At 44.9% G+C, this 12,741-nt stretch overlaps 1 protein-coding gene across 1 annotated transcript in view; it reads right to left on the reverse strand.

The window, feature by feature from the left end:
- Window positions 1-12,741, reverse strand: part of hdac5 (histone deacetylase 5) — a 212,726-nt gene that overhangs the window by 67,150 nt on the left and 132,835 nt on the right. Inside the window, exons 10-11 of the mRNA XM_084329296.1 lie at window positions 12,709-12,736; window positions 2,977-3,096 (exon numbers count right to left, since the gene is read on the reverse strand). Of these exons, the coding sequence (XP_084185422.1) occupies window positions 2,977-3,096; window positions 12,709-12,736 (148 nt within the window). The remainder of the gene's footprint in view (window positions 1-2,976; window positions 3,097-12,708; window positions 12,737-12,741) is intronic.

Raw genomic sequence — 12,741 nt, forward strand, 5'->3', positions numbered from 1 at the left:
TAGAGAGAGAGAGAGAGAGAGAGAGAGAGAGAGAGAGAGAGAGAGAGAGAGAGAGAGAAAAGAGAGAGATATGAGTTGCCATGGTTACAGGAGGCGATGTCACTGCTCACACCCGGAGCCGTCTACCTGCAGGTGTTATTGGCTCCGATATTGGCAGGAATGTTCAGATATTAACTTATGATATTATTCTGGATACTCTGAAGGTAACAGCTAACAGGTGTTCGTCTCAGGTTCTGTTTCCATGGTAATCCAATGGCAATATTCCGTTCACTCCATTTAGACTGTATCAAAGGAGGCGTGTTTGGTTCTGTTAGTCAGTAAAGCCTCTGACCGTGATGTGGGAGTTGGGGAGGGAGGGTGTAGAGAGAGAGAGAGAGAGAGAGAGAGAGGACTGACCGTGATGTGGGAGTTGGGGAGGGAGGGAGGGGGAGGTGTAGAGAGAGAGAGAGGACTGACCGTGATGTGAGAGTTGGGGAGGGAGGGAGGGGGAGGTGTAGAGAGAGAGAGAGGACTGACCGTGATGTGGGAGTTGGGGAGGGAGGGAGGGAGGGGGGAGGTGTAGAGAGAGAGAGGACTGACCGTGATGTGAGAGTTGGGGAGGGAGGGAGGGGGAGGTGTAGAGAGAGAGAGAGGACTGACAGTGATGTGGGAGTTGGGGAGGGAGGGGGGGGGAGGTGTAGAGAGAGAGAGAGAGAGAGGACTGACCGTGATGTGGGAGTTGGGGAGGGAGGGGGGGGGGGAGGTGTAGAGAGAGAGAGGACTGACAGTGATGTGGGAGTTGGGGAGGGAGGGAGGGAGGAGGGAGGTGTAGAGAGAGAGAGAGGACTGACCGTGATGTGGGAGTTGGGGAGGGAGGGGGGGAGGGGGGAGGTGTAGAGAGAGAGAGAGGACTGACCGTGATGTGGGAGTTGGGGAGGGGGAGGTGTAGAGAGAGAGAGAGAGAGGACTGACCGTGATGTGGGAGTTGGGGAGGGAGGGAGGGGGAGGTGTAGAGAGAGAGAGAGGACTGACCGTGATGTGGGAGTTGGGGAGGGAGGGAGGGAGGGGGGAGGTGTAGAGAGAGAGAGGACTGACCGTGATGTGGGAGTTGGGGAGGGAGGGGGGGAGGTGTAGAGAGAGAGAGAGAGAGAGGACTGACCGTGATGTGGGAGTTGGGGAGGGAGGGAGGGAGGGGGGGGGGGAGGTGTAGAGAGAGAGAGGACTGACCGTGATGTGGGAGTTGGGGAGGGAGGGAGGGAGGGAGGGGGAGGTGTAGAGAGAGAGAGAGGACTGACCGTGATGTGGGAGTTGGGGAGGGAGGGAGGGAGGGAGGTGTAGAGAGAGAGAGAGAGAGAGGACTGACCGTGATGTGGGAGTTGGGGAGGGAGGGAGGGTGTAGAGAGAGAGAGAGGACTGACCGTGATGTGGGAGTTGGGGAGGGAGGGAGGGGGGGAGGTGTAGAGAGAGAGAGAGGACTGACCGTGATGTGGGAGTTGGGGAGGGAGGGGGGGGGGAGGGGGGAGGTGTAGAGAGAGAGAGAGGACTGACCGTGATGTGGGAGTTGGGGAGGGAGGGAGGGAGGGAGGTGTAGAGCAGGGGTGGGCAATTATTTTTCCCAGGGGGCCAAATGAGCAACTGAAAATATTTTGGAGGGCCGGGCCAAAATTCCGAACTCAATTATGCATAATATAATTAATTTCTATATAAAAAGCAGTAAATGGCATTGTTTTGACCGCTGGTAAGAGTGTATGTTATTATTTGGCAATTAAAAGGTGAGGTTAGCTTTCAAAAATATAATTTATTCAAATAGAATTTCCAAAATGATAAATAATAATAATGATAAACAAAATGTGAAACATTTAACTCATTTTCAGTCACATTTTGAGTTTCATATACTATTGAAACAAGGATTTTCTTAGATTTCTAAAGACATCACATCATCTTTGTAGCTAAAATAAACAAGACATGTCACTGAACTGTGTAACTGTGTAAAGAAAAGTGTCCCATTTTTGTAGCCTTTTTGACTTTACATTTAATGTTTTCAGAACTGTGCAAAATAAATATCATGTGTCCCATTTCACTTGTTATATTTCCACATTTTAGTGTTCTTCAGTTCTTTTTTTTCATTCAGTGTGAGAAATCCAGTCTCTTTTGAGCTTTAACAAGTCCATCAAAGTCAGGTTGAATGTCTGAGGTGGAGATGCGAAGCACAGCTGACATGTTCATCAGTGAGAGAGGATCTGTACCTGGATTTGGTAAACTTCATGACTGAGAATGTCTGTTCACATATGTAGGTGGATCCAAAGAGAACCAACATCTTCTGAGCATGTCTCCCCATGTTTGGAAAGTTCTCCTCCTTGAGAGCAGAGTAGAACTCTAGCAGTGAAAGTGCTCTTTCAGTAGTGAATCAGACTGCAGGTCAATGAGGTCAAGCTGAACATCAGTGGGTGCACTATCAACACTGCAGGTAAAGGGAGCAGAAACCAGCTGCATTTCATCCTCAACCTTTTTAAAATCTTGAAAACGCCTTGAAAATTCATCATGCAGTTCTCCTCTCCTAACATGGATGAGTACCTGTGCCGGTGATCATCTGATGGTTTGACTTCTTTCAGGGTTTTCATGTGTTCGAGATTGTTGCTGCCTAGTTGCCTTGAAATTAATTGCAACTTTGTCATGAAGGCTTTCACATGGCTATGCATTTCATGAGCAAAAATGCCCTTGCCCTGCAGTTGTGTGCTCAGTAGGGGCGGATGGGTACCGTTCACATTTGAACCGATACGGTACCGGTACCTGTGAATCGATACCGGTACCCAACGGTACCTTTTTTCTGTACTTTAGTCTCTAAAAATCTAATCTACCTACCTCAGTTGTGGGAAAAAAATCCAAACTTCAAATAACCACACTTTTGACAGTTTTTCAGAATCATCCCGCGGGCCGTATTTGGCCCGCGGGCCGTACAATGCCCAGGTCTGGTGTAGAGAGAGAGAGAGGACTGACCGTGATGTGGGAGTTGGCCGGCAGCCCCAGGGAGATGTTGGGGAGGGAGGGGGAGGTGTAGAGGGAGAGAGGACTGGCCATCCCGTCTGCGTTCAGCATCTGATGGAGAGACCGCAGCTGCTGGAGGAGAGGAGCACAGGAGAACACAGATGAAGAAGACAGGAGCATAATATAACAATGATAAAACTGTATTTGTATAATAATAATAATAATAATAATAATAATAATAATAAGCTTTATTTGAATAATAATAATAATAAAATTGTATTTGTATAATAATAAACTGTATTTGTATAATAATAATAATAATAATAATAATAATAATAATAATAATAATAATAATAATAATAAGCTTTATTTGAATAATAATAATAATAAACTTTATTTGTATAATAATAATACACTTATTATTATTTGTATAATAATAATAATAATAATAAACTTTACTTGTAATTAGAGCTGGGTCGTTAACGCAGTTACCGGGCTAAGTTAACACCGGACTATTATCGCGCGATAATACAATTGACGCCGTTAATCTATTCTCAAAGTTGGGTCTCCTCTCCTCTCTCGGTCTGCACAAGAAGCGAGCCGCAGCGACTCAGCGAGCCACTCACATACTCACACATACGGGTACTTAACACAATGGTGCCCAAGCACGGAGATCTCCGTGTTTCGATTCCACCTGTTGTGGACAGAGGCACGGATAAATCCGTGGCAAGTTGTTATTGCTTTTATTCCATTTTAATAACCTATTCAAGGTCGCCGAGCGGCACTGCAGATCTACCCTACTCTATGAATTCGAAAAAGTGCAATACCGGCCAGATCCTCTTAGGGGCGCTATCGTGATAATGCAGTGTTCCCTGTGGCCGAACGGTGGACTCTTTTTTTAACTTTTTTTTTGAGTTTCCAGTAGCAGGATTCTGGATGTGTAGCATAGTAGCTTGGATTACGTTTTGCATCGCAGATTTGGGATGCAATAAGGGGATTTATCATCAGCCAATGGACATATCGATCTACCAGATGGCGATCGATAACGGGGAAATGCTCGGGGCAATCTCACCGCACCACGGTAAGATCTTTTTCACGTAAAGTACATCCCGATCGGGCCTTGTTTTGATAGCCAACCAGGCGTTCGGCCTATGTGGCTAATGAGGCTAACGCGGTTATTGGTAATCGATCATCAGAAACGACGTCCCCCGCCCCCCCCCCCCCCCCCCTTTCATGCATACATGCGTAAGGATCGTACCAATCATATGCAGTTTGAGTTTTAACTGGAGCGTATCTATAACCGAAATGCCATTGGATTTAACGTTATTAGCTATTAGCCCTGTATCTAGGGTGACCAGATGCAAAAAGTCCAAAAGTGGGACAACAGTAAGATTTTGGTGGGACAAAGTGGGACAACAGTAAGATTTTGGTGGGACAAAGTGGGACAAAGTGGGACAGATAGATAATGTAAATTTCTTTATTAGAATAACTGAGTCTGGCAAAATGACAGGAGCTAGTTTCATACCACAGTCGGCTGACCTGTATGAATGGGAGTGTTGTACTGTATGATAGACACTTGTTATCTCCGCTGCAGTGACCTTGTCCGTCTGGCTATCATTGTTTGGTTTAAAAATAAACGTATCCATAGATCTGGATGTTTCTTTTTGGTGAACCACTTTCAAGTGAGACTCACGTCCACTGTGGCGCTTCAAGTCGTATTCTCCTCCATGCGCAATTGAAAACGAACTATGACACAAAACAGAGAAAGCCTGCTGCGGATTGCCTGCCATCTGCCTCACCCAGTCATGTGTCGTTTGCCAGTCTTGGTTGTAACTGCAGGTCCGTTTCTTTTTACTGCTTTCCATCTTGAACTAGTTCGCTTGTAATGTTGTTGTGTTTTTTTTTTACCAATCAGATTTGCGATATGAGGTAGCGTCACAAGTTCAACTCTCACGAGCAGAGCAGTGCGCTAAATTACTATAACCAATCAGATCTGCGATATGAGGTAGCGTCACGACTCAGTCACGTCACAAGCAGGCAAGCAGCGCGCTAAAGTACTATAACCAATCAGAGCAATGTGTGTGGACAAGAGGCGGGTTGCTACGTTTACTGTCTGTAGGGAGGGGCTTTTAGACGCATGTTTTTTTTTGGCTTCGAAAAGAGGGACATCCTCTCAATATGAGGGACGCGGGACATTTGGTCAAATGGTGGGACAGTACAACCAAAAGGGGGACACCTGGTCACCCTACCTGTATCTCGGCTTCCAGGAAATATACTAGACCCAAATCCGGTATAACGCTTATATTCACGGCGCTATAAAATGAGAACCTATTGATGATTTTTTTTTCTTTAAGCCATTTTGAAGGGACGGTTTATGGACTCAATTGACAATGAGAATAAACAGATACCAATACTATAAAGTATAGATTTAGCTGTACAAACAGCCCCACGTTTGTTTACATTCCCCGGTCCTCTTGAGAATAATTAGTATCATCCCAATGGCCCCGAATGTGTTAAGGGAGGGGCCTGTCCGTGGCTCGGTGTTGAAGCCACACAGTCTGAGCTCTGCGCTCATCATGGCGGAGAGAACAAAACGAAAGTCTGGGTACACTTTACGAAAGTCGATGCCGACAACGCACGTTGCCACAAGTGCAATAAAACATTTGCAAGTATGGGTGGCAATACAAGCAATTTGTCAAAACATCTGTTGTCAAAACATAACATTAGTCTGCAGAAATGCGCCGTTTTCGACTGCTTTGCTCGCAGTGTTCCATCTGCATCCACGTCCACTGCAGGTAAGCCAAGATAATATGGAGTTAGCTAGGCTAATAATGAATTATTACGAATAGGCTAATAAATAAAATATAATTGCTTAGCTAATTGTTTAGCTACAAATATATTTGAAAGATGACAACTTTTTATAGATCGTCAGGCTGAGGCTGCAGCCACCATGTCCCATCCCACCCCTCCTCCCTCTACCACCACCGGTCCCAGCCAAGTCCCTTCACCCTAGAAGCTAGGAAGGATGACAGAGGATAGGGGGAATGAGTGTCACAGGGCTGTGACCCAGTTTGTTGTCAAAGGCCTGCACCCCTTCTCTACAGTGGAGTCCAAGGGCTTTAGGTAATAACTAATCATTCAGTGTATATAGTTTTTTTTATCTTACATTTGTTGTTTATTATAAAAAGTCTATAATTCAGACACATTTAAAACATTGTTGCTGCTGTTGCTGAAGAAATTATATTTATTTATTATATTTATTTATAATTTATTTATAAAGTTATATAAAAGAACATTGCTGCTGCTGTTGCTGAAGAAATCATATTTATTTATAAAGTTATAAATAATAAAGCAATGTCGATAAAGTACCGAACCGTTAAGCAGTATCGATAAGAGTAGTAGTATCGATAAAATCCTAACGATACCCATCCCTAGTTTAGTTTCTTTATTAGTTGTCATACAGAAGTACAGAATACTTTTATACAAAATGCTTCTTTCTGTTATGCTCCAGAGACTGTGCTAGACAAAAATAGATAAGTATAAAATAAGTATAGCAAGTATAAAATAGAAGTCAAGTACGTAGACAAAAGTGTTCAGTATATACATATATACAATGTACAATGCAGAGTAGAAGTAACTGAGTTACAATACAATATACTATACAGTGCAAAGCAGAAATGGGATGAGGTACAATTTAGGTACAATTTACAGTAAGGTGTAATGAGGTATGGGTTGTAGTGCAAATTCTTTACCAATCAATATAAAGTGTGTTTAGGTGTTCTAAAGTGGGTAAAGTGGGTGCTGCAGTGAGTTCATTGAGCATCCTGATGGCCTGGGGATAGAAGCTTCTTCTGAGTCTCTCTGTGCTTGCCATGAGACTCCGGTATTGCTTGCCTGACCGCAGCAGATCAAAGAGGCAGTTGTTTGGGTGGCTGGAGTCTTTGTTAATTATCTTAGCCTTACCCATGCACCGCTTGTTGTAAATGTCCTGGAGAGTGGGAAGCCCCCCTCCAATTGTGCGTTCGGCTGAACGGGCCACTCTCTGTAGTCTGCTACGGTCTTGTGCGGTGCTATTCCCAAACCAGGAGGTGATATTGCCAGTCAGGATGCTCTCTATTGTGCATGAGTAGAAGTTCTTAAGGATCTTCTGACTGACTTGGAACTTCCTTAGGCGCCTGAGGAAGTAGAGGCGTTGCCGTGCCTTCTTCACAACACTGTCAATGTGTGTGGTCTATGTCAAGTCCTCGGATATGTGGACTCCGAGGTACTTAAAACTGTTCACTCTCTCAACCTGTGCCCCGTCGATGCTGAGGGGGCTGTAGTCCCTGACCCCCGACCTCCTAAAGTCCACAATCATCTCCTTTGTTTTGCTGACGTTCAGGGAGAGGCTGTTCTCTTGACACCATCCCGCTAGAACCTTGACCTCCTCCAGGTAGGCCCTCTCGTCGTTTGCAGAGATCAGGCCCACCACTAGTGTCGTCAGCAAATTTGATGATTGTGTTGTTGTTCCGCTGTGCCACACGGTCATGTGTGTACAGGGAGTAGAGGAAGGGACTCGGAACACAGCCCTGGGGTAGCCCTAGGTAGAACACACATATTTTGAATGCCTTCGGCAGACTTCAAATGAGCCTAGATTAGCTCCAGGATTGCAGATACAGATGAAGCCGGGAAAAGTCCTGGAACCACTGTTTGGGGACCGTTTGGGCACCGTATTAACGGTAACAATGACCAGCGGGGGCGCTCTCATACAGCTGGTGACAACGGCCCAACGCGCCTGCTTTTTGTTCATTCATTGGAGGAGCTCTGCGCTGGACAAAGCTCGAGTTACATTCAGTTCGATTACAGCCGGTGACTTCATTCATAGGATGCTACAACGTCCTATGTCTACAGACTGCATGAATGAATGTTGCTGAATTAAAGAATGAATAAGTTAAACGTGTTAATTCAGCAGTCAAAGTGTATATATTAAAACGTGTCAAATCTAACTTCATTAGACGGCCGACGTACGGCTCTCTTGTCCATTAATTTCATCAGAAGAAAGCGTTAGTGTAATGCTTCTTGGTAACAATAAGTTTGTGTACGCAATGTTGCTGAATAAAATAATTAAACCGTTAAGACCTGTCGAATTAGCAGTCAATGTTGATTATTCGCCACGCTTCCGTGAGTCTGCCTCAGGGCAGCTCTGGCTGCAATTGTAGCTTACCACCACCGGGATGACTGTGTATGAACGAATAATGGACTCTGTGAAGCGCTCTGGGTCTCATGAAGAGCGCTATATAAATCCAAGTCATTATTATTATTATATTTTCATTACACCCTGATGTAAACAAGACAAAAGCTTTTTTTTTTTATCTGTCACCATGGTACAATGGTACCATTCCCGTTTCGCAAACACTAACACTTTGCAAAAAGCTGGTTCGAATCTCGTTTTTTCCGGAGAGAATATCTGGAAAAAGGAATAACTATCTATCTAATAACACTTTAACCTATTGGTAAACTAACGTATTGATGATAATATACACATTATAACTGCTGTTGTGACATGGTTATGATGTATAATTTGTATACGTTTGAAAAATAAAACGATACTTTTGTCTGATTTGTGATGTAATTTGTGGTCCGCAGATGGACAGCATGGGTGGAATAGATTATTAAAATGACATACAGTACATGTACAATAATGTATTTAGCCAAAACACGTTGGAAGAACACCATTTCATTTTATAAATGAATTATATATAAAAGGGGAAAAACGAGATTCGAACCAGTGTTAGTGTTTGCGAAACGGGAATGGTACCACTGTACCATGGCGACAGATAGAAAAATATAGTATAGTGTATCTTGTAGACCAGGCCCATTGCAAGTTGCTGTACTCTGTCGTCTACTCTAAGCCATCCTAGGTTGTCAAAGTGGGCAGGGGTGAGGTGGGTTCTGGGGGTAAGGTCAAGCAGTAGTCTGACCAGTTTGTTTTGTGAATGAATGAATGAAAACTTTATTTAACAGATTACAGAATCGGTACAATACAGTACGGCTCAATACACACAATTGTTTTTTTTTTATCCACTTTTTCTCCCATTTTCTATATTTTCTCCCATCCCAATTTCGTATCGTCCAATTCAACCCTCCCCTGTCACGAACGCTGTTTCTTGCCTCCCACAAGCCGGCTGCAATGTGGACTAAGTCATACATAGCACAAGTCCCCTCCGGTACTTGAGGTAACGGCAGTCGCATCTTTTCACCTGCGCAGCTCGATCTCTCAGTGTCGAGGAGTAACGCGTGGGAGGCTCACGCTGCCCCCGACACTTCCTGTTTCTACTGCGCAGGCGCACCAACCGACCTGTAGGAGTCGCTGTCCACAACGCCCGATCCCCACCCATCAGTTTCCCACCCCCTAATACGGCCAATGTGTATTAGTATGAACGACCAGCTAAACTGAAAGCAATGTGGAGCGCTGGGCTCGAACAGGCGAGCCCAGCGTCTCCGCATTCGTGGCGAGCGCCTTGCCCACTACGCCACGTAGCCGCCCCCAATACACACAATTGTTAAGGGGATGCAGACCTGAGAAAGACGTTTGTCTTGTTTACATCAGGGTCCCCCATTTTCAATTCATATAGACATTTATGACATACACAACATACATGACATTTATGGCATAGGGACATATAGGTATTTAGTACTGATACTGTGATGTTTGTAATCTTGTTTTTAGCGCCTTTGAGGTGCCTTTGAGGTGCTTTGGTACCATGAGTCGTAGTACCCTTGAATGAGTGCTCCTGCCAGAGTCTTCAGGGTATTCTTGTTTACCAGAGAGGAGATCCGGTACAAGAATTGAGTTCGTTGGTTGACTTTTTTTTATTACATTGGATGCCATTTTGTCACAGGAAAGATTAGCCTCTAGGATGGAACTACGGGTACTACGACTATGCTTGCACCTCATGGTACCAAAGCACCTCAAAGGCGCTAAAAACTAAATTACAAACATCACAAAACAAACTGGTCAGACTACTGCTTGACCTTACTCCTAGAACCCACCTCACCCCTGCCCACTTTGACAAACTAGGATGGCTTAGAGTAGACGACAGAGTACAGCAACTTGCAATGGGCCTGATCTACAAGATACACTACACGACTAAGGTACCCATGTACATGTCAAAATACTTCCCAAAGGTCAGTGAATACCACGACCACAACACCAGAGGGAGCTCCACAAATCATGTTAAACCCAGATTCGGCTAAAACAAGGGACTAAACACGTTTCGTAATTATGCCACATCAATGTGGAACGCCCTACCCACAGCTGTAAAGGAATGTGAATCACTACCCACTTTTAAAACCACTCTCAAGGAGCACCTACGGGAGACTGCAATTCGAAACTGGCCCCTGTAAATATCCTAACCCAACCCCCTCCAATGTACAGTAAATGTCCTAACCCAGTAATACATGAGACCCTCTTCTTGGACCTAGTAAGGTTTCGTGGATAATCCAATGTACAGTTACCCCACCCCGCATGTTGGGTACTGACCTCAGAGTGCATGATGGGTACTGACCTCAGAGGACGAACAGGTCGAAAAGTACCTAGCGGAAAAAAATCTAATCTACGAATTCCAATCTGGCTTCAGAACATCCCACTCCACTGACACATGCCTTCTCTATTTGAATGACCACATCAAACAAGAGGTGGACGCAGGCAAATACTGCGGCATGGTCATGCTGGACCTACAAAAGGCCTTTGACACGGTCAATCACTCCATTCTGATTGACAAGCTAAAAGCAATTGGTTTTGATAGTCTATCAGTGAGCTGGATGCAATCCTACCTTGAGGGGAGGGAACAGATGGTGGAGGTAAACGGTACCCTATCCCCCCCCCCTCACAGTGAGCTGTGGTGTTCCACAAGGAAGCATACTAGGACCGCTACTGTTCCTAATTTATGCAAATGACATGTCGTCAGCTTGTGACTGCAACTTGTTCCTGTTTGCGGACGACTCAGCCCTGCTGGTCTCTGACAAGAACAAGTTACAGGTTGAAAAAACCCTCAGCTCGGAACTAGGCAGAATCTGCATATGGCTCGCTGATAACAAACTATCATTACACATGGGCAAAACAGAGTCCATTCTCTTCGGTTCAAATAACAAACTCAGCAAGACAGACGGCTTCTCAGTTACAGTGGGTGACAATATTGTCACAAGGAAAGATGAAATTACCTACCTGGGTTCCATCCTAGAGGCTAATCTCTCCTGTGACAAAATGGCATCCAATGTAATAAAAAGTCAACCAACGAACTCGATTCTTGTACCGGATCTCCTCTCTGGTAAACAAGAAAACCCTGAAGACTCTGGCAGGAGCACTCATTCAGGGGTACTACGACTATGCTTGCACCTCATGGTACCAAAGCACCTCAAAGGCGCTAAAAACAAAATTACAAACATCTCAAAACAAACTGGTCAGACTACTGCTTGACCTTACTCCTAGAACCCACCTCACCCCTGCCCACTTTGACAACCTAGGATGGCTTAGAGTAGACGACAGAGTACAGCAACTAGCAATGGGCCTGGTCTACAAGATACACTACACGACCAAGGTACCCATGTACATGTCAAAATACTTCCCAAAGGTCAGTGAATACCACGATCACAACACCAGAGGGAGCTCCACAAATCATGTTAAACCCAGATTCGGCTCAAATAAGGGACTAAACACGTTTCGCAATTATGCCACATCAATGTGGAACGCCCTACCCAAAGCTTAAAAGGAATGTGGATCACTACCCACTTTCAAAACCTCTCTCAAGGGACACCTACGGGAGACTGCAATTCAACACTGGCCCTGTAAATATCCTAACCCAACCCCCTCCAATGTACAGTCATTTACCTAGTATGGTTTTGTCAATAGTCCAATGTACAATTTTGTTTGTTTGTACAGTGTCTCTCCCCCCCCCCCCTCAATGTACAGTTTTACTTGTTTATACAGTGTGCCCCCCCCCCCCCCCACCTCCAATGTAAATTACCCAGTATGGTTGTCAATATCCCAATGTACCCAACCCCCCCACCCAACCTCCTCCAATGTACAGTTTCTACGTCAAATGTATATACTCCCTTTCTTGACTCCTTCTGTATCACAAACAGTACTGTATTTGCAAATCTGGTATGTCATAAATGTATAGATGTAGCAGTACTGACTATCTGTATGTCATGTATGTCATAAATGTCCTGATGAATTGAAAATGGGGACCCTGATGTAAACAAGACGAAAGTCTTTCTCTGGTCTGCATCCCCTTAACAATTGTGTGTATTGAGCTGTACTGTATTGTACCCATTCTGCAATCTGTTAATAAAGGTTTCAATCAATCAATCAATCAATCAATCAATCAATCAAGAGTGCATGATGGGTACTGACCTCAGAGTGTATGTTGGGTACTGACCTCAGAGTGCTTGATGGGTACTGACCTCAAAGTGCATGATGGGTACTAACCTCAGAGTGCATGATGGGTACTGACCTCAGAGTGCATGATGGGTACTGACCTCAGAGTGCATGATGGGTACTGACCTCAGAGTGCATGATGGGTACTGACCTCAGAGTGCATGATGGGTACTGACCTCAGAGTGCATGATGGGTACTGACCTCAGAGTGCATGATGGGTACTGACCTCAGAGTGTATGTTGGGTACTGACCTCAGAGTGCATGATGGGTACGGACCTCAGAGTGCATGATGGGTACTGACCTCAGAGTGCATGATGGGTACTAACCTCAGAGTGTATGTTGGGTACTGATCCGCTGTT

This window comes from Notolepis coatsorum (genome assembly GCF_963971535.1).
Source record: "Notolepis coatsorum genome assembly, chromosome: 14".
In the NCBI taxonomy this organism is placed as follows: Eukaryota; Metazoa; Chordata; class Actinopteri; order Aulopiformes; family Paralepididae; genus Notolepis; species Notolepis coatsorum.